This window comes from Aspergillus clavatus, genomic scaffold, assembly GCF_000002715.2.
Source record: "Aspergillus clavatus NRRL 1 1099423829805 genomic scaffold, whole genome shotgun sequence".
In the NCBI taxonomy this organism is placed as follows: Eukaryota; Fungi; Ascomycota; class Eurotiomycetes; order Eurotiales; family Aspergillaceae; genus Aspergillus; species Aspergillus clavatus.
Window position 1 is genome coordinate 123525 of NW_001517094.1, and position 21674 is coordinate 145198.

The window sequence follows — 21674 nt, forward strand, 5'->3', positions numbered from 1 at the left end:
ATCGCAATCCGATGGAGCAGATTCCGATTCAGTACTTGATGCTATGCAGACTGCCAGGGATTCAAGAGTCGAGACAGTCCCGTAAGATGCCGCTCCGGTGGTAAAACTTCATGACCTAGTGCTATGTATGTCTGGGTTCAGAAGCCACATAGAAGATTTTGTCCCTATGGGTATTGGGAGTCACCCTGTACGAGGACAGGTATCCTTCAAATCAAAGAAATACTTCACCTGAATTGATGAAGCCTAGACATATCAGTGATGCTACAATTACTGCACTTCGTAGAGTCGACTGATGATCAATCGGCCGATCAATCACTGCAACAAGTTTTGACATTATTCAGACACGAAATCTAGAAGCTGCTAGCTCCACATAATCCAACAATCGCCAGAGAGTAAGGATTTAGGGACAGACGGATAGACAGTGCAACCTCGGCTGACTTCAAGTTCTCATTGCCCAGCATATTGCAAATTATCGTATGGAGTACGGAGTACTGAACGGTATGCGCGTTTTGTAGCCCGTACTAGCGGTTCAAATACAGCCAGTCAGCCACTGATTGATAAAACTAGTTCTGTGCACAATATCCGGTCTCCAGTCTCCACAGTCCACCTCCATTTCCAGTATCCATGTACGGTGCGACTTCGGAAAAGTCCTCGCTGCTGCCCAGACCCAGCAGGGATGTAAAATGCCGCATGCTTCTGGTGAGAGCCAGCGCAAATGTCTTGTTTCTTTCCGAGCACCTCCGTATGGGTGTTCTGCATGCGGTAGCAGAGTGATGAGGTGTAACTAGGACTTTGATTGTCAAGGATACCCAGTAATCGAGTTTCATCTTGCGTCCAAAGGCCTACTAAAAGTCGGTCAGTCACTTTGTCACTTTGAGGTTTCTCCGTTGATCTGATAACTTAATAATGTTAATCAATCAGTCGGACTCGGATCAGATAACAAACGCATCCTGACCCCACCAACCATCAAGGCTGCTGGTCTCTAATTCTATGTACCAATGTTTTGTAGAGCCTAGGATGGCGTAATATGTGCCAATAAACTCTTGATGGCGACGGCCATAGACCTTGCTAAATTCCATCTGATGACAAGAGGGTCCGGCAAGTGGGGTATATTCTTTTGCACTGCCTCTGAATGATTCAAAGATGGATCTCATTAACGATAGCCCATACAGGGCAGACTCCTATAATAGGGGATCCAGGGCTCACTCTTGGATGTATTTATTATCGAGCATATCACCCGATGCAGGATTATGTACAAACAGATCAGATTGCCTTTACGCCAGTACAGCCATCTCACCCGTATCATAACGCCTTTCCAAGCAGTATATTCCGGTCCTAACCGCATCAACCCCTTTTCGCTTCACATAAGACCTTTTTCACAGGCTATCCAGACTCTGTCCTCAACTTATCAGCAATCTCCACTCACAGGAGCCATGCCCTCTAACGAAGCGCTCATTTCTCTGTCGCGGCCCTTCCGTGTCCTTATCGCCGGCGCCTCATACGGCGGCCTCTGTGCTGCTCTGACCCTCCTCGACCTCTCACGGGGTCAACTCCCGCGCTTCAACTCCGACCCGGAGGCACAACCGCCTCAATATCAAATCCCGGTCGAGATCACACTGGTGGATGAGAAAGACGGATACTGTACGACACATCGTCCCTAGCACACACACAAGCTAACATTTGGCCAGATCATTTGATCAGTTCCCCCAAGGCCCTGGTGGACGAAGAATACGCCTCTCAGGCTTGGACTAAATTCGTGGATATCCCCGCGCTGCGCTCGCCAAATGTACACATCTTTCGTGGCAGTGTAAACGCAGTCGATTGCCAGAAGAAGACGGCGCGGATCTTAGAGTCAGAGAGTAAAACTGTTCGTGAAGAGCGGTATGATTTCTTTATTGCGGCGACGGGGCTGCGGAGGGTGTTTCCTACTGTACCGCAGTCGTTGACTAGGGACGACTTTCTGCCGGAGGTGAAGAAGCATACGGATAGCATCGTCAACGCTGGGGATGTGGTGGTTGTCGGAGGAGGTGAGATACATAAACTCTGATTTACCAAATTATACTCACATGCAACAGGTGCGGTTGGCACTGAAATGGCCACGGAGCTCAAGCTTCACTATCCCCAGATGAAAGTGACGCTTATCCATTCGAGAGACCACCTCCTCTCCGCCGAGGCCCTACCGGATGACTTCAAGGACCGCGTGGCTGCGATTATCCGCGAAACAGGGGTAGAGCTGATCCTCGGTCAACGAGTTATCGATACAGCTGCAGTGCAGGAGGGAGATCGACGAACCTGGCAGCTGACTCTGGCAGACGGACGTATCATCAAAACAGGACATGTTCTGAATGCCATCTCCCGAATTTCATCCACAACCTCCTACCTGCCGTCAGAAACATTGAACGAAGAAGGCCATGTGAAGGTTCATCCATCGTAAGTCTGCATTTCCATTCATCAACTGTGGCGGGCCATTCTAATGGCCTAGACTGCAATTCCCATCCAACACCTCTAACGCCTCCCACCACTTCGCCATCGGCGACATCGTCGCCTGGTCTGGTATCAAACGCTGCGGCGGCGCAATGCACATGGGCCATTATGCGGGATACAACATCCATCAGCTGATGCTTGCTGAGTGCGCTGCAACGAAGCCGGTATTCCGGGAGTTGCAAAGAATCCCACCCATGATTGGGCTGTGTTTGGGGAAGACGGCGATTTCATACCACCCAGACGTGGGGATGAAGGATGGCGAGGAGACACTGGCGTCCAACTTTGGTGATGATATGGCTTTTAAAAGTATGTTCCTGCCTATTCAGATATTGTAAGAATGCTAACGATGGCAGTATGCTGGAACTATATGCGATTGTCAGAGCCATGGAAGGTCTGATTTCAAAATTTGCTGGTATGCGGAGTAGAACTGTGTCTTCTTTTAGTTCATTGTGCAACTGTTTGGTTATTAAGCGATCATGTCTCCACATAAGGTATTATTCCATTTCTTGCAAAGTGCATCTGTTTCCATATATACGTTATCAACTGCCCGCGATGGTGTCCTGTTGGATGATCAAATCCTCACTTGCAGCATTTGGATCTTCAAATGATGTTTCACCACCCACAGCGTTTGTAAACAGTGATGAACAATCTTCAAAAGTCGCTCCGCCAGAATGCAGCTGCCATGGTCCCAGGGGTGTGAAAGATGCCATCTGTCCCGTGCCATCCGGCACAACAAAAGATTCCAGCCATGTGGAAGCAAAATCAAGATCAGGTGCCACACATGCTGCGTACGTTGTGTTTGAGGCCGTTCCAGAGATTAAATCCTCGAAGAAAGTCTGGCAGAGACTGTCTGAGTTGTCAAGCGGCGGGGCATTGTAGTCGTTCCCCTGCAGGCCTTCGAGGCTGGACCAATCCGTGATTGTGACCATTTCAGCTGAATGATTGTTTTCGTATTGCGGGAGAGCAACCCCTCCTATCGCTGTTATTCTATCATCACTGGAATTTTCCACCAGATTGAGATGTTGGCTATCTGCCATCAACGGTGTTCCGATAGATGTTGGTAATATGAGATCACCGACAGATTGCGCATGGGCCATTTTCTGCCATAATAGCTCTACCAGTCTCTTGTTGCCGCCGCCGCGAAAGGTAGACAGTAAAGAATGCAGCTTTGCTAGAATGTGGCTCGGCCGGTTCTCGCCATCCCAGATTAACGCTCGAGGAAGAGTCGCCATATTTAACACCGCATCCGCCAACGAATTGGCGATCTCATGCAATTTCAACTCCTAGAAACATTAGTTGCTGCCGCTTGTATTGATGGCCACACATACCATCCCAAGGCCATGAGCCTCCATCGCCGGTCTGGGCAACTGAGATAGCATGTTGAGGAGCTCTTTAGCGACGATAACGGGAAACGAGGGTGAGATCGACCACGAAGCAGATAGAGTAGCTGTCTTGTTTTTGGAGAGAACTTTCCATAGGAGCATTCGCATCCAATTTTTGGTGACATAGATATCTGCCTTTTGCACATCTGAAGTAAGGCCCAATGTCCCATCCTGTTGCCCACCCTGTAGGAGCTTGAGCAACCCTTCGTCAGGTTTATTCAAATCATTCGAGTTCAACTGTCCGTCAACAGTATCCCCTCCAATAATGTCGAACATCCTGGACTTTTCGAAGAGACGGAATAGGTTCAAAAGTTTTAGAAACGCGGGTAGGACTTGTGGTTCATCATTAACGTGTAACCCATGTGTGGAGATTGTTGTCCGAAGCATCACTGGCAGCTTGTGGATGACACAGATACCTCTGCTCACAGATTAGCCTCCAATTCATTGGAGATAAAAAAGGGAAAGCACCTTTCCGTCACGAAAAGCAACCACAGAACTCGGCGACGAATCTGCTGTTCCTCACCGTTAAGGTCTTGATACGAAGCTTCCTGGTGCATGCGCATCATCTGAGCCAGCGTGATGGCTTCTCTGAGGTATAGCAGTGACTCACTGCCTCCTGGCTGTTGATTTTCATAGTATGCATGAAGAAAGAACGAAGTTCGAACGCTATCGATGCTAGGTTTTGGTCTATAGCCGCAGGAATTTCGAGCGCGTAAACACTCAGCGGCAAAAGTATCCGCGGTGAATAATTTGCCTGAGGTATTTTCTACCATCAGTTGCGCTAGGGTTGCTGCCGCAATAGCAGTTGCCAGTGCGTATGCATTAAGATCTGCTCCTTCAGAGTTATTTTGTAGAATCGATACAAGGTGCTGGATGTTCACAATGGGCCAGATCGGATACATGCGGGCTTGGTATATGTATAACGTGGATGAGAGGACTTCCGTCGGTATCCGAGATCTGTAAGCACGATAAGAAAACCAAATGGGAACAAACCATCGTGATTTGCATCGGCTTACATTTTCTGGGAGTTGGTCCGTCCACTGGCCGCAACCGAAGGAACTGCATCGGATTGAGCCTCCAGGCCACGCTGTGTCTGCTCTATGAGATGCTTCGTTGTCGCACGCAAATTCCGCGGCCCTCGCAGCTGCTGTACACGGTTATAGGTGCATTGAATCTTCGAGTTTTTGCATGCCTGGCATGGCTGGCTTCCACCACAGCGAATCTTGCGAACTTTACACCCATCGCAAGCCCGTTTAGTCACGCTCTGTCGAGTAACGGGCATGTTGGCACACAATCGCCAAGGGCATCATAAAAATGGGTCTGTGCGCTATATTGTAGATTCATATATCAGGTAGATAGATAATGTCTATCACAGTTGGCTTTGAAGTTGATAGGCAATCTCACAAGAGAAACACGGCACACCGGCTTCCGTATTCCTTGCGGGGTACCTCAACCAGCCCGAGTAGGGGGGGATCTTGCTAGAGCACCAGTTGTAGCTCTAAAGATCACAGATATTCGAAGGCAAAGGAAGTAATCCTGGGGTTTTTCCTCGTTGAAATGATGTCTAGAGCCTTGTTCATTAATGAATTAAAAGGTTAACGCAAATCTTCCAAGTGGCAGTTGTTGCATCGCTCCCACCACTGGGCGTCTGGGCACGCCATTAGCTCAGACCCACATCGGCATTCTCAATGTCTGGACTGAAGTCGAAGCCTCACACAGTCACAAATCACAATGCAAGACCTCAAACTCCGATGGCCGAGGGATGGATCAAGCTGGAGTTGGCTGTTGGCCAAAGGAGGCAACTGTAGTCTGTACTCCATGAAAGCTGCAAATCATCCAGTAAATGACTAGAAGAGAAATTCGATGATTCATCCACAGAGATAATGTTTCTTTAAGTGGCCAAGATGTAGACTAACTGGAGAAGCAATTGGCAGGTTGAGCTCTGAAGTTGATGAAGTTGAAATGTTGATGCTGCTTGAATGGGAAAATTGTCCCTCTGGTCAGCTGATACTTCTGCCTCAGTCCTCAAGCAGCACCAAACACCTTCTGGTTACTTGCTTGAAGGCTCTCTCTTCTCCAGATCACTATCAAACAAATGCATCATCCCTTATCCCCCCTTTTCCACTCAACGGATGGCTATTGTGCGGAACCAAGCCAACCTCTCCAGCACTAATCCAAAATCAAAAAGGATTCTCCGAAGACTCGCCTGGAAGACCCCTCGGCCTCCGGGCCAGCCCCGCGCTGGCCAGCACTAGACATGATTGATTGGAACTGGCTAATTAGTAAATGGAGCTTCTTTCAAGCAAGCTATGTTACATTGAAATGGTGATTTATCCATCTCACGCTTCTCATGTTCCGACCAATTGCCCTTTACGGTGTCCGCTTTGGAGGCGCATACAAGCGCTTTGCAGTCTGCATTAGGATCTGCCAGGCCAAGCAGATAAATTGGCCCCAAGCCCCCCGGCTTGTCTTGTGAAATGGGTCTCTCCACAGCATAGGAAAGTTTGAGGAACTCATTGTGTCTGACAATGGCATCTTCGAAGAAGGATAACGGTATGCTGTACCGCCGTGTGGGCAATTCGGGTCTGCATGTGTCTGTCATTGGACTGGGAGGATGGTTGACGTGAGTGTCAGATCTATCTGGATGTTGTCGCCCTACTAACTCATTACATGATTAGTTATGGTGGCCATGTTGATAATGGTATTTGTTGCCGATCTCTAAAAGACTTTGCTGGCAAAATTTTAGCTAATAGCTATGGTTTAGAAATCACCTTCAACTGCATGAAGCAAGCGTACGACTGCGGGGTCAACTTCTTCGATACCGCAGAAGGGTAGGCACTCAATTTGACATTTACACAACATAAGCTTATGATGTAGATATGCCGATGGACAATCTGAAGTCGTCATGGGCCAAGCTGTCAAGAAGTTTGGCTGGAAACGAAGCGACCTGGTGATCACCACCAAGGTTCGTATCTCCGACTTCTGATGGCTGCACCGAGATCTAATTACCACAATAGCTCTACTGGGGAGGCGCTAACGGCGAGAACCCCATCAACAACAACGGTCTCTCGCGGAAGCACATCGTTGAAGGGACCCGGGCTTCCCTGGAACGCCTGGACCTCGAGTATGTCGATATCATCTATGCTCACCGACCGGACCGCCTGACGCCCATGGAGGAGACTGTGCGTGCATTCAACCATGTGATCGAGAAGGGATGGGCGTTTTACTGGGGTACATCCGAATGGTCGGCCGACGAGATTGCTGAGGCGTGTGGAATCGCCCGGTCGCTGGGTCTCATTGCACCGATTGTGGAGCAGCCACTGTACAACATGCTGGACCGGCAAAAGGTCGAGGGCCAGTTCCAGCGCCTGTATTCACGGTGCGGCATCGGTCTGACCACCTTCTCGCCGCTGAAGATGGGCCTGCTGAGCGGCAAATACAACGATGCGACAAAGGAGCCTCCGGCAGGCACGAGGTTGGCCATGAGCGGCGACAGTTACGTCAACAGCGTCCGTGAGAAGTATGGCAATGATGAATGGATGGCGACCATGAAGAAGATTGCCGGTCTCAAGGCACGTTTCTTCCCCCCCCCCCCCCCGAGGTGTTCCCAGAAAGTCAGGACTAACAGAGCAGCAGGACGTGGCAGACAAACTGGGCGTCAAGTTATCGCAGCTGGCGCTGGCGTGGTGTCTGAAGAATGAAAACGTGTCCTCTGTCATCACGGGTGCTTCCAGACCGGAGCAGATCGTGGAGAACGTGGAGAGTCTGAAGGTGCTGCCCAAGCTGACTGCCGAGGTGATGGCAGAGATCGACGAATTCCTCGACAACAAGCCGGCGCAGGATCCTGCCCGTTATGGCTGAACTCATTCACTTCCATAGACTATAATCCACCATGTTCTGAAGATCCACGGGCGAAAACCCGTTTAGATTCAGAAACCTCCTTTTCCAATCTGGCCCTCCGCAACCTCTCCCTCTGGACCACACACTCCACACACTCAATGCCCTTCCCACCCAACTTGAACTCCCTACACGTAATACAAATAACGTACAAAATGCCCTGCATCTGAATCTGCGCACCCGGCCCGTACCTCGCCTCACCAGCGCCCTCCGTCCGCGACTGCAGCCCACACTCCACACAGAAGCGCTTCCCCGCATCGCGCCCATGCCTACTCCGCCGGCGGCACCGCATGCGATCGGCGAATGCAACTGCCGGTCGCAGACGGAGACAGTATCGGCACGCGTAGAGATCCTTGGTCAGTGCGTAGCTGGATGTTTCTGCGAGGAGAAGCTGGGGGAGTGTAAGGGGTGGGAGGACTGAGTAGAGGTGGGAGCAGGTGATGCGAAGATAAATGACATCAGGGAAGGGGAGAAACGTAGTGATGAGGAGATGCAGCTCGGGAGGAAGGGAGAGGAGAGTTGTCTTTGGATTGTTGGAGTTGATCATTGCTGTTGTGCCATTGATGGATGGAGATCGAGGTGAAATAATATCTAGAGGTACGAAGCGAACGTTGTCGACGTGGATTGTGGGGTATTATTTGATGCATGGAACATATGGTGGTTGGTTGGTTAGTCAATAATAATAATAACCATGATCATTTGAAAGCATGCATGCAAGCCAACAGCACAATTGAAGTTGTTATCCTGTTGGTGAAGTAGAATAGAATCGAGAGAAGGAATACTACTACCTTAGTAGCTAGCTACTACCCATATTTCTTCATGATGTCGCCATCCCGTAGCCCAGTACCTGCTTATAGGCCGATCTGATTGCTACCTGTTGAGTGCTGCCACGCCAGAAATAAGCATAACTAGTATGCATATTGCATAGTAGTGTTTATCTACTCCGTAATACTCCGTAGCTAAGTGTATAATGCACATCGTATTCAACGACGACTCTAAAAACACTCCTCACCCTCAAGTGGATTCGCTCTACTCTCCACCTGAGACCTTTTCAGATTCTATTTGTCATCCATTGGAAATCCAACACGATCTGCTCCGTGCATTCAGCAGAAACTTGGTAAGCAAGAAGCCTGTCCAGTGTCCACCACCAGGGGGGTATACCACTGTCAACAAAAAAACAGACATACTTAAGACCAGCAGCCGTCCATACTCTACACCATCATTCCATCAGCAGCTCTCCCAACATTCCTAATCACACTCATATCAATACAACACACCAATTCCCTCAAAATGTCCTTCGGCACAATCTGGTCCTACCCCAACAACCCCCGGGTCATGAAGGTACCACTTAACACCATCTCCATCTCCATCCCCATTCCCATTCCCATCACCAACACCACCACCACCACCACCAACCCATCTCCCTCCACTAACCAAGAAACACCCCCTACAGATCCAAGCCGCCGCCTCCTTCAACAACCTCACCTTGACCACTGCCGACTTCACAATGGGCACCACAAACCGCGAGCCCGCCTTCCTCGCCAAGTTCCCCATGGCCAAGGTCCCCGCCTTCGAAGGCGCAGATGGGCTGACGCTCACCGAATCCGACGCCATCGCGCAGTACGTCGCGGACAGTGGGCCCGCCGCCGATCAGCTGCTGGGCTCCAGTGCGGTGGAGCGCGCGGCCGTGCGGCAATGGGTCTGTTTCGCCGACGGTGAGGTTCAGTGTCCCGTAATTCAACTTATTTTGCCGCGGGTCGGATACAAGGCCTTTGTCGAGAGCGTGGAAAAGTCCGCCCTGGGGCAGTTGGAGAGGGCGCTGGATTACCTTGAGGGTCATCTGAGGGGTCGGGAATGGGTGGCTACCGAGAAGCTGAGTCTGGCGGATATTAGTGTGGCGGCGGCTCTCTACTGGGGCTTCTCCATGGTGATCGACCAGGAGATGCGCCAGAAGTACCCATTCGTGGTGTCATGGTACGAAAAGACTCTGGAAAGTGAGGGTGTCAAGCAGACCTTTGGTGAGAAGAAGTTCATCGAGAAGCGCGAAACCCCCAAGGCTTAAGCTCCTTACATAAGATGATACCAAGAGCAGCGCCACTGAACCATTGCTGAAAATACAATCTTTTGAGACGCACTCGGAACTATTAACACTTCTTGCTCGTGTTCATCAGGAAGAGTAATGGATTGTAATGCTAATGCTAGAATCAACAGTAAGGATATCAAGGTTTAGTAAGAGATATGTACAAACACACCGAGGTTGATAATCGTCCGGCACTATAGACGGGCCATCAGGCTCTCACTCTTCTCTCTCTTCAACATCTCGGCAACATTTTGGCTGGCCCAGTCCGCAATAGCCATGTTGGTCACCATCGGGTTCACACCGCTAGCACTGGGAAAGACCGATGCGTCCATGACATACAAGCCCTTCGCACCCCAGACTTGGCAGTTGGGGTCGACGACACTCGTGCTGGAAGAAGCACCCATCCGGCACGTGCCCATCTGATGCGCACTGGCGTAGAGGGTTCGTTCTGGGTCGACTGGATTTTGGCGACGGAGTTCTGCAATCCATGCCTGAAGTGCCTCATTGTTGACACCTTCCGGGGCGTTCGGATCGGACGCATCCGCGGGACGAATGAAGGGGGCCATCTCCCGACTCGTTGTGTGGAACTCCTTGGCGCCAGAGATATACGCAATTTTCGCCGTCGCAACCAGAGCTTCAACAATATGCTTTCGATCATATGCAGACACGCTGTAGCTGATACGCGCCCGTCCATCCACGGGGTCAGGGTATACTCGTCCCGCATCGCGTTCCTTTGTGAGAGCGATGAACCCGGTCATTCGGGGCAACTTTGCCGCCCACAGCTTGTAGTCCAGTCCGTCACGCCAGGGGAAGGTGGGCAGATAAACAGCGGGCAGCATCGCCACGTTTTCGATCTTCACCCCGTGGCCTTGGTTGTCCTGATTCTCGAATTCATTGACGACTGTGGTCAAAGCGGCGCCCTCCCATGGTCGAATTTCCTCCTCAAAGACGGCTGCAGAGAGCACAACTAGAAATTCGTCAGTCAAGAGATAAGGTGCTCAGTCTTCCTACGGCAATACAACTTACCAGGATGAAGATAGAGATTACGCCCTATCTGTGGGTTCTTGAGTCCACTGCGCATCAGGAGAAGGGGGCTCTGCAAGGTGCCGCAGGAGACAATGACCTTATCAGCCTTGATGATGACCTCTCGTGTCTCACGGTCCATTCCGGTAGTCCCCAAGTATGAGTCTCTCGAAGTCCAAGTTCCTTGAATGCCGGAAGCCACCCGTCCTCCTTTGGTCTTCTTAAAGAGTATCTTTTCCGCGCGGAAGCCTTCGACAAATGTTGCTCCAGCATCTGCCGCATCGGCAAGGAAAGTCTCCGTCGGGCCCTTCTTGTCAGTGGAATGACAGCCCATGGTACAGTATCCACAATAGTGAGCTGTACCACCAGTATTCTGCGGAACAGGCTTAGCGGCGTATCCCAGCTTTCGAGCGCCGTCAAGGAGAATGCGGTTCGCAAAGTTGTGTTTGGTGTGCTCACTGCTGACTCCCATACGCTCACAGACGTGATCCAAACTCTGCTGGAACTCAAAAGATTCGAAGAATGGCAATCCGTTGCTAGCCCATTCCCGACGCACGTATCCTTGTGTCTGCAGCGCGGCAGACCAGTTGACAGTACCACCACCGCCCCAGGTAGAACCCGCGAGAACGGCCATAGACCCATCGTCACTCATGGTGGCTCCTCCAGTCTCAAACATGTTCACGAAACCCTCGGTGAAATCCATGGGGAAATGCTTGGATGGATAATGGTATGATTTCTCCACGACCAGTACTTTGTATCCAGCTTCGGCCAGATTTTTGGCTGCGACACTTCCACCGCACCCGCTGCCCACGATAACGACATCTGCTTCGATGATCTCCGGTTTATCCCCGGGTGGGAACTGCAGAAACTTGTACTCGAAACCGTCGGCTGGTTTGCCATGGATCGGGACGCGTGGAAAGCCTACAACAAGACGGATCGTGGGACTGACGGAGATCCATGTCTTCTTGAAGATGGCAGTGAATGCTCTATAAATAGCACGAAGAGGCTTGATGCGAGATGTCTCCCAACTGCGGAATACTCTCTCACGAACCTCAAATGGTTGGTCCTGGATAGCAGTAATAGACCCTGTAAGAAGGAGGGAGCCAGCTTTGGAGCTAGAATGCATGCGTTAGCCATGAGTTCTGCAAGGGTCGTTTGGTAATACGCACTTGAGCGCGTTCAGGATAAGACTGATGCCATTTCTGCCCTCCTGGTGGATATACTCTGCAAAAAGACGCCGCAGTCCTTCCACGAACAGGGGGTTTGCGGACCCGGTTTCTTCCAGGTACTGTTCCGCAATCTTTGTCGCCTCTGGGTCGTGCATGTGAGAGGCCAGTGTCGAGACAGCGGCCTTGAGATCGCAGTCAGGGACCACCTTTGTGGAAAGAGATTTAGGAGATGATGGAGAGCGAACGGACGGAATGACTGTGTCCGCAAGGGCCAGCAGTGTCTTCCATTGCAGGTCAGAAAATACTTGTTCGGTAGGAATTGGGGGAAGAGACACGTCCAATGGAACGTAAGCAGTCACAGTCTGTTCAGCCATGTTGCTGACCAGTGAACGATTGTAATGAGAGAATAGGAGCTTGTAGAATCGATATGTACTCTGTAGGTCGGATAAGTCTGAAGGAATAGTAAATTATGTGCGAGAGAATGATAGTAGAAGCCGTCGACATGGACCACAGAGAAGGAGAAGAAAAAGATCAAATGGCGAGGACAAGAGGACGCGATAATAAACAAAGGCAGTCCTGGTTCATGCTTTCCTTTTCCCTTGCACTCAGATAGTTGATATGGATTGCACCTTCCTGGGCATAAACTACTTCTGAGCCGAGAAGAGTAATGCTTGCGAACTACCTTAGTAAAGTAGTCAAAACGTGCATTCCGACTGCTCCTTCCACGTTACCAGGCTGTCATTCGCGATTCCGTGTGGGATGACTCGGGTTTAAGAGTTGGATTAACTAGCACCTCTGCTACCCAGCTAGTTTCTTTGTTCAGTATATGTGAGGGGAAGAATCATGCAGACCTCGACCAACAGGTAGACGGTTCAACGAGGCTACCGAGGCCGTCTCCATCATGTTGAGCTTGAGACGGATGAATTGGATTGTGGGTCGAAGCTCGGCGACTCGAAACGAGATGGCCCGAGCCTTTAGGATCCCTCTAACCAAAACACCAAACGCCATTTTCCTCTGGGGCTGTCATGATCCGGATGGTTCATACCATTAGATGCTCAAAAGGACAAGACTGACGATGTGCGGGGAAGACCCCAGACGACTCGAAGCTCTGTCCAAAGTCCAGACTGCAGTGTCCTTGGGCCGAGTTACTGGCTAGTACATAGCGTTGATGCCATGTGAATGCCGCGAATGCGAATGCCCAGGCTTTTCCGATAATCCTCGATGATGAAGTGTTCCTCGCGATGGGAGGCTGGTTTTCCCGGGTTTCTGGTTGATGAAGTAGAGAGTGTTGCCTCAAAAGCCAACCCATGGATATGTATCCTCATCATCATCAATGGACGATTTAGATGCGATGGAGTGCTCTACCACTGCTGGGGACAATCAGGATCTGCAGTCAAATCGTGCGATAATTCTGCAGAGCATACTTGACCTTCATCCCATGGCCAGAGTCAATGTAGGTATACCAAAGTCTACCTAGTTCTATTCATCGGGAGGAAACGCGATAACTCTCTGGTCATCAATTCTTGAGGCAGTAGTTCATCCAGTAAATCAACAGGGGCAATGTGCATGGTGTCAACAACGTGGTCGTTCTATGATTGCTGCAGAATGCGCATATGTATGTCAAGGAAGCGCGACTATTGCGCAAGACAGAGACACTCAGTCACCTTTCTTTTTTTTTTTCAGGGGGATGCATTCTGCTCTTATCTGGACTCAACCGCACCATCCCTTCATTCACCAGCCATCGATCTGCTCTCAAGTCTTTCATTATGGTGGAGATGATCTAAAATATCATATCTATCTACGGAGTACAAGATGGATTACTGATCAGATCACTCCAATCTCCTAGTCCAACTGTCCAGGTAAGTTAGATACCTTCTGTTGTCTAAATCTGGCCCGGACCAGACCAGGAGTCTGCTTACTGATGCGAACTTGTAACAATTAATAGTAGGCGATCTTCCATCGATTATTATTGCTAGTCGATTAGATCTTCTTCGGTCGCAAGCTTTCACGATCAAAATCCCTTCCACGATCGCAACTTCGATCGATCCGACCCCTTGTCAAAGCACTGTGTCGCAACCTCGATGTTCTTGAAGGCACCGATCAATATTGATACACGAGAAACAGCAGGAGGGAAGGATGGCGAGCAATGATTCGGTGTCCCAGAAAGGTCTCTCCCCAGGTAAAGGACCTAGAAGCATGCTGCCGACTGAGAAGGTGTTTTCGATCCAGATCGGGACCGAGCTCTTTCGTCTATCTGGAGCTTCGATCGCGTCCGATGGTCAGTGATTTTCAGAGTGCCCGTCTTTGAGCTGGACTCCTGCTAAACGTCCTGGAGCCCCGTCGTACTTTTCCAATTTCTTTGAAGAGCAATTGCGCCAGAATCCTGAGGGGTCGAACATCCGCACTCTCTACATCGATCGGGACCCAGATACCTTTAGGGAGATCGCCAAACATCTACAGGGTGAGGAAACAATGGCTACGGCACTGGCCTCAGGATATAGACTGACAGACAACAGGGTATCATGTCCAACCCAACGATGAGTCGCAATTCGTGCGATTGTTTGCGGATGCCCAATTCTACAGCTGTGAGACACTCCCTCCCTTGCGACAAGTGACCAATGCTAATCAGAAAACGATGATCACCACAGTACCGCGATTAATCTCCCAGCTCTTCGAGTCGGAAATCTTCATCCAGATCGGCGAGCGCCATTTTCAGATCCCTCGCGACATCTTTTCCGGACCCGGCGACTCGCCCAATTTCTTCTCGCTCGGGTTCGGCGCCTTCTTCGCGAGCCCGTCCCAGATCTTCCCGGGCCTCGACCGGCACGGCCTCCTCCGTCCCCCCGCCATCACACCCCCCTGCGTGCCGAACCGCTCCGGCGACGTGTTCGCACAACTCCTGCACCTGCTCCGCGGGTACCCGCTCTCCATCCGCGACGAAGAACACCGCGCCGAGCTCCTCCGCGACTGCCGCTACTTCCACCTGCGCGGGCTCGAGCAGAAACTCATCCCGCACCACATCAGCTCCAACCCGCTCAGAAACCGCTCCGAGATCGTCCTCCGGCTGGACGACCTGCGTCCGTCCGGCGTACAGTTCGCGCGCGATGCGGGCCCCGGCGCCGAAACCACGATGGCCGGCTCCGTGGCGTACGCGCGCCCCTTCGTCGACGAGACCGCCCACGACCTGATCATGGAGATCGGCGAGGAGAACACGATCCTCGATCTCAACGTCATGCGCGCCAGGTTCCTGAACCTGGCCAAGGCGCGCATGTCGAGTCTGGTGCAGGTAATCGCGGGGAAAATCGGCCTGGAGGATAAGAGTCCGTTGTACGGGGCCGGGAGGGCAGAGTATCCGTCCTCAGTGTCGCATGGAGAGAGCTTGTCGGTGAGGTTGGAGAGGGGGACAGACATCGTCGTGAACGGACGACCGGTGGAGACGTCCGAGCTGGTGAGCCGCGCGGGCGCGTCCGCTGATGCTCCGCCCGCGAAGCGCAAGCGGGGAGACGCGGCAGAGGAGACGGAGCACTGGATCGTGAGGAATGGGCAGTGGCGGCTGCGCATTGAGGCGGGCGGGCTGGCGGGGGCTCGCCCTGAGTTGACGCTGGTGGCGGTCAAGTTGGATATCTACACGGAGCAGCGGATACGGAATCGGTCGCGGGCATTTCTCGGGTCGTAAGATGGACATTTAGGCTTTCTTGTGCTGTTTCTTAGCATTTAGCGAGGCACTACGATAGGATAGGTTATGTATGTATATGCTTGTTTGTCTCTCTCGAGCATCTTGCAGGGGGGGGGGAGTTCAATCAATCCGAGAATCCCGCCCACTCGTCTTCACCTTCAACCTCCGCTTCAGTCACCACGGGAGCAGCAGCAGCCAGCCGCACCCCGTCAGCATCACTATCACCATCACCATCACGAACAAACCCAGCAACAAAAAACCCGCCCAGCCCCTCATCATCCCCCTGCCAACACCGCAAACACCCCTCCAGCTCCTCATCCGTCAGCGTCACGGCCGCAGCAGCGCCCTCCGGCGCACATTCCCCCTCGGCATCCCCGTACCGGCTCTCCGTGCGCACGCCTCTATGCGGCCACGCCTTCATGCCGGCGGGCTGCTCCTCGCGGCGCATGACGCGCCAGCCGCGCGCACGCGCGACCTCCGACGCTTGGACGCGGGAGACCACGGCCTCGTTCTCGATGAGGTGGATCGAGCAGGTGCTGTAGGTGACGCGGATGGCGGCGGGGAAGGCCAGGGCGTGTTCGACGATGCGGGCCTGCAGGTTGGATAGTTTGGTGAGGCGGGCGGGGTCGAGGGTTGCGCTGGACAGTTCGTTTTCGTCCGTCGCAGAGGTGGATGTGGATGTAGATGTGGATGTGGGTTTGGGGGACGCGATTGGGGCATCGTCCTCGTCTCTGCGTTTCCGCTTCTTGGACTGCAGTTTCGACGGCGCGGACGCTGGTCCGGCGGGGAGGGCGAGCTTCGGCACGTCGTCGCGGCCGATGATGCCGCTGCCGGAACAGCTGGGGTCGAGGAGGAGGCCGGTGACATTCTCGAAGCGGGACTCGGTGGGGTCCAGGGCGAGGAAATCCTGGCCCGGGAGGACGGTGACAGTATTGTCGGCGCCGGCGGCCGCAACCATCTTCTGCAACGTCTTAGAGCGCACGGCGGAGGCGTCCATGGAGAAGATGCGCGGCGACGAATCCCCGCCACCAGCCTGCGCCGGCGTATTCTTCGCCAGCAACGAGGCCATATGGGTCGTTTTGTTGCCCGGGGCCGCGCAGCCGTCCAGCAAGTCGCCGGTCCACGGCTCATCTCCCAGCAGCAGATACGCGGGGAAGCACGAGGCCTTATCCTGCAGGATGATCAACCCGTTCTTGTACGCCGGCGACGCGGTGAAGTCGACGCCCTGCGCCACGGCCACCAGGTCCGGCACGTGCGGGTCGACGTATAAACGCGCCGCGTCCTTGCCACCGAGCTCCGCCAGCGACGTGACCCGCGTATAAGCCTTAAAGGTCGTGCGCAGCTGCGCGTCCAGCGTCGTGCGGACATTGTTGATGCGCACCCAGCGCGGATACACGGCGGCGGCAACGGGGCCGCCCAGCGCCTGTTTCTCGCGCAGCACGGCGGCCTTGAGGTCGGCGACGGAGGCGCAGCCGCGGCGCACACGGGCTTTCGTAAACTCGCCGCGCAGGCGGGTCTTATGGCGCTCGATAGCCTGGCGGAGCGGGTGGTTTGCGTTGGCGGCGATGCCGTTCTTCGCGAGGAGGAGGTCGTGGACGAGGAGGAGGGCGAGGGTGGGCGTGAGCTGTTCAGATCTTGGTCAGTCAGCAGGAAAATCTCCGTAGAGATAACAGAGGTAGCCAGCATACCTTCGGCTCAACTTTGACGATCCCCGCCGCCTCAATCACCTCTTTCAACAGGATGTCCCATTTCGCGGCCTCGATGATGAGAGCGTAGATCTGCGCCGGCGCCGCTTTGACATTGCGGGCGTTGTAGATGCGCGACTTGAACGAGCCACCCGTTGCGGGGGCTGTCAGGACTGACACTGCGTCGTAGTAGAGCGACATATCCGTCCTCCTTGCTGCCTCGCCTGTGTCACGTTAGAAGATGGATCAATCTGTGGTGATGAAGAAGCGAGCGTGCCTGCGGAGAGAAAATCCACACCGTTTGTTCTCTTTGCACGGTTTGCATAGTTTGTCATTGATAACGATCGATAAGAGCCAAACAATCATTCAAGCGCAAGTTTACAGCTAAGCACCCAAAACTGCACCATAGACAACTCCAGGACCTTCACAATTGCAATCCTACCATATACAGCAATGACGTCCAAGAACTTCAAAATATCCCTCCACCCCCCGCCAGCAACAACCCTCATCCTCCCGACAGCCTCCAACCCCCAGCCCCCCTCGAACCCGCCCCTCCTCACCGATGCCCTCACTATCCGCCGCAAAGTCTTCATCGAGGAACAGCACTGCTCCGCCGACGACGAGATCGACGCCGACGACGCCCGCACCTGGCACTGGGTGGTCTACGCTCCTACTGCCGACTCCGCCGCCGACACTTCAACGCCCGTGGCAACAATTCGGCTCGTCCCGCCGCCGCAGCCGCCGCACGAGCTCCTCACGCAGGCCGAGATCGACGCGACACAGTTCCCGAGGTACGACTTTGCGCACGAGCCGTGTGTCAAGTTGACGCGGGTGGCGGTGCTGAAGGGGTATCGGGGGCTCGGACTGGGGAGGGTTCTGGTGGAGGCGGCGCTGGGGTGGGCGCGGTCGCATGCGGCGGAGATCCAGGAGGCGTATGGCCGGGTTTGTGGGGAGAGTGGTGGGGAGGCGCTGGTGTGGACGGGGTTGGTGCTGGTGCATGCGCAGGTGCAGGGGGAAAAGATGTATGCGCGGTTTGGGTTTGAGACGGATGACGCGCTCGGAAGGTGGGATGAGGAGGGGATTGAGCATGTTGGGATGTGGAGGAGGATTGAGCTAGAGTAACTACGAGGGAGGTGAATTGGATTTAAGGATATTGAATTGATTGATTGATTGTGAAAAAACCCGTCTATGCCTGCTAATAACATAAGCACGCCATTCATTCGTAAGCGCCGTGAACCATAAGATCAAATAAACAAATCGTCGCTCGGAAAAGAGCTGTGACGGGGTATCCTAGGTCTGAAGAAATCGAAATGACAAAGCCCCGTTGTCTATGCGCGCGAAGCATTATGGGGTAAGGTAACGATGGTGAAGAAGGTGAAGAGTTGGAAAACAAAAAGGTGACCCGAATCAAACCAGTACTCCGCGCAAATGACCGGAAATGTGTAGGTCAAAGACCTCGCTGAAAGATTAGAAACGATGATTCTAGATATGAACCCGAGATGGCATATGCTCAAAAGGCAAAAGTGCTCAGAAGAGAGACGTCGATGCGTGAGATTTAAAATGTGCTCCAGTTCCAGCCCCGGGGGACGCTTGCAGCAATCTCGGTGCTGTGGGTACGGAGGGGATTGAGTGGGCCATTCACAACATCCTCTTGCTGGGAAGAATCGAAGGTCTCAGGCGTCGGGATGGAGTTAGCGGTGGCGGCGATGGTGACATTGTCAGTGGAAGCAGGGGTGTCTTGCTGAGCATTGAGGACGCTCTGGATCTTGTTCAGGCGCTCGGAGCGAGACTCCTCCCAGCGTTGATAGGCGCTCCAGCAGAGATCGCAGGCACGCGAGGGGACACCGTCAGGATGGAAGCGAGCGGCCTGGTCCAGAGGCACCATATGGGGGGTGTGAGACGAGCAGAAGACATGACCACAATGGCGGCAGTGATGACGGCGGAGAAAGAGGCCGAAAGAAGAGCGGCAGGTGGGAGAATCACAGTTGGGAGATGCAGCGTCCGCCTGAAAGAAGAGAATGTTAGTGATGACTGACGGAGAGGAGAGATGGTTTGGTCGAAGAGGGTGGCCGATCACGCCATGAAATGTGATGACGAGCTCATGCGACATTCCCAAGCGCTCTTGCGCCATCGCGCGTGTTATATATGCCACCTCCGCCCGCGACTAAACGAAAAATAAAAATATAAAGAAGTAACTACTAACCTTCCAGTGCTCTCTTGTGGGCAGCCCAGTCACTTCGCCGAGGGACTCGTTCTTCATCCATTCATCCTCAGCCATCTTGCTGATGCTGTTGCTGAAGTTGCTCTCCAAGGTGGAGCGACGGGACACCGGTTCCATAGGTTCTTCGTCGTTCAGGCTGTCCAAAGACCCATGCACACTGCGCGGGGGAGTGGGAGGAGAGGACCTCTGGGGACGTTCGGTGGGCCGCAACGCCGCTGGAACGTACAGAGGACCCTTGAGAGGGCGCAACTGACGGCTCTGCAAGGGAAGATTCTGGGGTTGAGAAGAAGTAGGGGAATTGTTGGCAGGACTGGTAGTGGCCGAATTGACGGGAGAAGGATGACCGTAGAGGGAGATTTGATTGGAAGGGACAGGAGAAACACTGGTGGTAGTAACAACGTGAGTGGCCATTTGGAAGAGTGATCGTCGTAAGATAAATCGTAAAGTTGGAGAGAGAGAGAGAGCGAGAGAGAGAGTATGAAGAAAGTTGGTAGAAGAGAGAAGATCACAAGTAGATAGATACAAGCTACTTATTTGAGAGGAGAGTGAATACAAGCTGGGCTGGCTTTAAGGATTGTGAATGGTTGTTGCGAGTGAAGTAAGATGAATGTAGCAACAGCCAAGCATCGCAACCAGGCCAGATGAGAAGGGTAGGGTGGGAAGGGGACGGGATGATGGTATATATGCAAGCGGTAGTGGTAGTAGTAGCGGTGGATTATGATGTCTGCAGGTCTTGTCTGTATCAACAGGAAGGGGAGGATATGCAAAGATAAGCACAGTCCCTTTTGAATCTCTTAAAGATGTGGAAGATATATGTGATAGATGTGTGGCAAGAAGTAAGCAAGGTGTATCAAATGATGCACCTTGTTGGATGTTTCTGTTTCTAGGAATCTGGAAGGGAGATAAGAAGACTGAGGCGATAATAATATGAGATTTGGGATATGATAACTGGGTGAGGCCGAGTACAAGTAGTCTAGCTGTCTAGGTACTGTCTACTACTAGGTCGACTATTATTACTGGGTCTCCGGGAACATGGCAAAAGGCCAAGAGAAGAGCCGGAGAAGTGTCTGGGACTGGGAGTGGAACTGGGTTTTTTTTTTTTTTGCCATCTGGGAGGAGACACTAAGTCAGTTAAGTTTGAGGCTAGAAAGTCCCGAAGAAAACACTCCCAAAGTGGAACCCCCCCCCCGATGGAGCAGATCGTTCAAAGCGAGTCTCTGTTGGTTACGGAGGAATATCTACGGACTACACTGTACAGTACGGAGTAGTGGTTAAGAATAATAAATTAATATTAATAATGATCAATGGATCTTTCAATCTTCACACTACCTTAGCATCGGTAGGATTGAAACACGGCTACTCTGTATTATCATTCGAGATCTTCGAAACCGCGGAAATAGTCTTCGACCGTTTCTTGGACGGGAATAATCATGACGGCATCGAAGTGCAGCCAACACACACGCTGACTGGTGCTAGAAGATTGATATCTTCCGAATGTTGGGAAGGACTAAGGTACCTAGAGAAATGATTAGTCTCTGATATCACGGCATCCTGATCTTGAAGACAATAGATTGTCTCTTTCACTAGGTAGTATTTGGTTCATTATTACAGGATACAGTAATCCGTACCTATAGCAGAACCGAACTCGATCGAGAACGGTCGTTTACCGAGGTCTGCTCCATGGCTGATCCTGGGGGCGTGCTGAAGGGGACAGACCAATCTAATTGCAATTAATATCAAAAAGTCTCAGAAATGATCTTGTCTTTCTACTCTGTACTCTGTAGTCTGTACGGTCTACGGACCAGTATTAAGATAGATAGTTTAGATAGTTAGATACTCCATCGTGTTTCATCCCAATAATAGGAAGGGGAACTAACGATCCCGTACCCAGTCACCGTAATAATCCCGTTGCAACTGGCAAGAGACAAAAGACGGGATGCGACATTCTGCCGGTCCCCTCCAGGATCAGCACCAAGTACCAACTGGTCTAGGGGTTACTCCATACGAACCGGCAAGCTGGCTAACTGGCGGTCGACATGCCCTCTTGATTTCTCTCT

At 52.4% G+C, this 21674-nt stretch overlaps 10 protein-coding genes across 10 annotated transcripts, besides 3 other annotated features; 5 read left to right on the forward strand and 5 right to left on the reverse strand.

Annotated features, from left to right (window-relative positions):
* Positions 1-1433: 1433 nt before the first annotated feature.
* Positions 1434-2881, forward strand: ACLA_018350 (putative pyridine nucleotide-disulfide oxidoreductase AMID-like; the record flags this gene model as incomplete). The annotated part of the gene is made up of 5 exons (XM_001268556.1): positions 1434-1641; positions 1689-2027; positions 2076-2430; positions 2483-2790; positions 2838-2881. The coding sequence occupies 5 exons, from the start codon at positions 1434-1436 to the stop codon at positions 2879-2881; spliced, it is 1254 nt and encodes a 417-aa protein (XP_001268557.1).
* Positions 2882-3023: 142 nt separating this feature from the next.
* On the reverse strand, positions 3024-5148 carry ACLA_018360 (Zn(II)2Cys6 transcription factor; the record flags this gene model as incomplete). The annotated part of the gene is made up of 4 exons (XM_001268557.1): positions 3024-3767; positions 3813-4284; positions 4335-4823; positions 4883-5148. The coding sequence occupies 4 exons, from the start codon at positions 5146-5148 to the stop codon at positions 3024-3026; spliced, it is 1971 nt and encodes a 656-aa protein (XP_001268558.1).
* A 1246-nt stretch (positions 5149-6394) lies between these two features.
* ACLA_018370 (putative voltage-gated K+ channel beta subunit (KCNAB)) lies at positions 6395-7727 on the forward strand (the record flags this gene model as incomplete). The annotated part of the gene is made up of 6 exons (XM_001268558.1): positions 6395-6489; positions 6545-6567; positions 6631-6697; positions 6744-6831; positions 6884-7442; positions 7495-7727. The coding sequence occupies 6 exons, from the start codon at positions 6395-6397 to the stop codon at positions 7725-7727; spliced, it is 1065 nt and encodes a 354-aa protein (XP_001268559.1).
* Positions 7728-7746: 19 nt separating this feature from the next.
* ACLA_018380 (F-box domain protein) lies at positions 7747-8310 on the reverse strand (the record flags this gene model as incomplete). The annotated part of the gene is made up of 1 exon (XM_001268559.1): positions 7747-8310. One exon carries the CDS (start codon positions 8308-8310, stop codon positions 7747-7749), a length of 564 nt encoding a protein of 187 aa, XP_001268560.1.
* Positions 8311-9053: 743 nt separating this feature from the next.
* Positions 9054-9825, forward strand: ACLA_018390 (glutathione S-transferase family protein; the record flags this gene model as incomplete). The annotated part of the gene is made up of 2 exons (XM_001268560.1): positions 9054-9104; positions 9217-9825. The coding sequence occupies 2 exons, from the start codon at positions 9054-9056 to the stop codon at positions 9823-9825; spliced, it is 660 nt and encodes a 219-aa protein (XP_001268561.1).
* Positions 9148-9177: a microsatellite.
* A 212-nt stretch (positions 9826-10037) lies between the features above and the next one.
* ACLA_018400 (putative long chain fatty alcohol oxidase) lies at positions 10038-12409 on the reverse strand (the record flags this gene model as incomplete). The annotated part of the gene is made up of 3 exons (XM_001268561.1): positions 10038-10810; positions 10870-11981; positions 12036-12409. The coding sequence occupies 3 exons, from the start codon at positions 12407-12409 to the stop codon at positions 10038-10040; spliced, it is 2259 nt and encodes a 752-aa protein (XP_001268562.1).
* A 1762-nt stretch (positions 12410-14171) lies between these two features.
* ACLA_018410 (uncharacterized protein) lies at positions 14172-15711 on the forward strand (the record flags this gene model as incomplete). The annotated part of the gene is made up of 4 exons (XM_001268562.1): positions 14172-14313; positions 14371-14496; positions 14552-14620; positions 14684-15711. 4 exons carry the CDS (start codon positions 14172-14174, stop codon positions 15709-15711), a joined length of 1365 nt encoding a protein of 454 aa, XP_001268563.1.
* A 124-nt stretch (positions 15712-15835) lies between these two features.
* ACLA_018420 (rRNA (cytosine-C5-)-methyltransferase RCM1) lies at positions 15836-17597 on the reverse strand (the record flags this gene model as incomplete). Its single annotated transcript, XM_001268563.1, has 2 exons — positions 15836-17335; positions 17400-17597. The coding sequence occupies 2 exons, from the start codon at positions 17595-17597 to the stop codon at positions 15836-15838; spliced, it is 1698 nt and encodes a 565-aa protein (XP_001268564.1).
* Positions 15918-15948: a microsatellite.
* A 252-nt stretch (positions 17598-17849) lies between the features above and the next one.
* Positions 17850-18518, forward strand: ACLA_018430 (GNAT family N-acetyltransferase; the record flags this gene model as incomplete). Its single annotated transcript, XM_001268564.1, has 1 exon — positions 17850-18518. The coding sequence occupies one exon, from the start codon at positions 17850-17852 to the stop codon at positions 18516-18518; it is 669 nt and encodes a 222-aa protein (XP_001268565.1).
* Positions 18519-18951: 433 nt separating this feature from the next.
* Positions 18952-20028, reverse strand: ACLA_018440 (FYVE zinc finger domain-containing protein; the record flags this gene model as incomplete). The annotated part of the gene is made up of 2 exons (XM_001268565.1): positions 18952-19401; positions 19600-20028. 2 exons carry the CDS (start codon positions 20026-20028, stop codon positions 18952-18954), a joined length of 879 nt encoding a protein of 292 aa, XP_001268566.1.
* A 38-nt stretch (positions 20029-20066) lies between these two features.
* Positions 20067-20093: a microsatellite.
* Positions 20094-21674: the final 1581 nt, after the last annotated feature.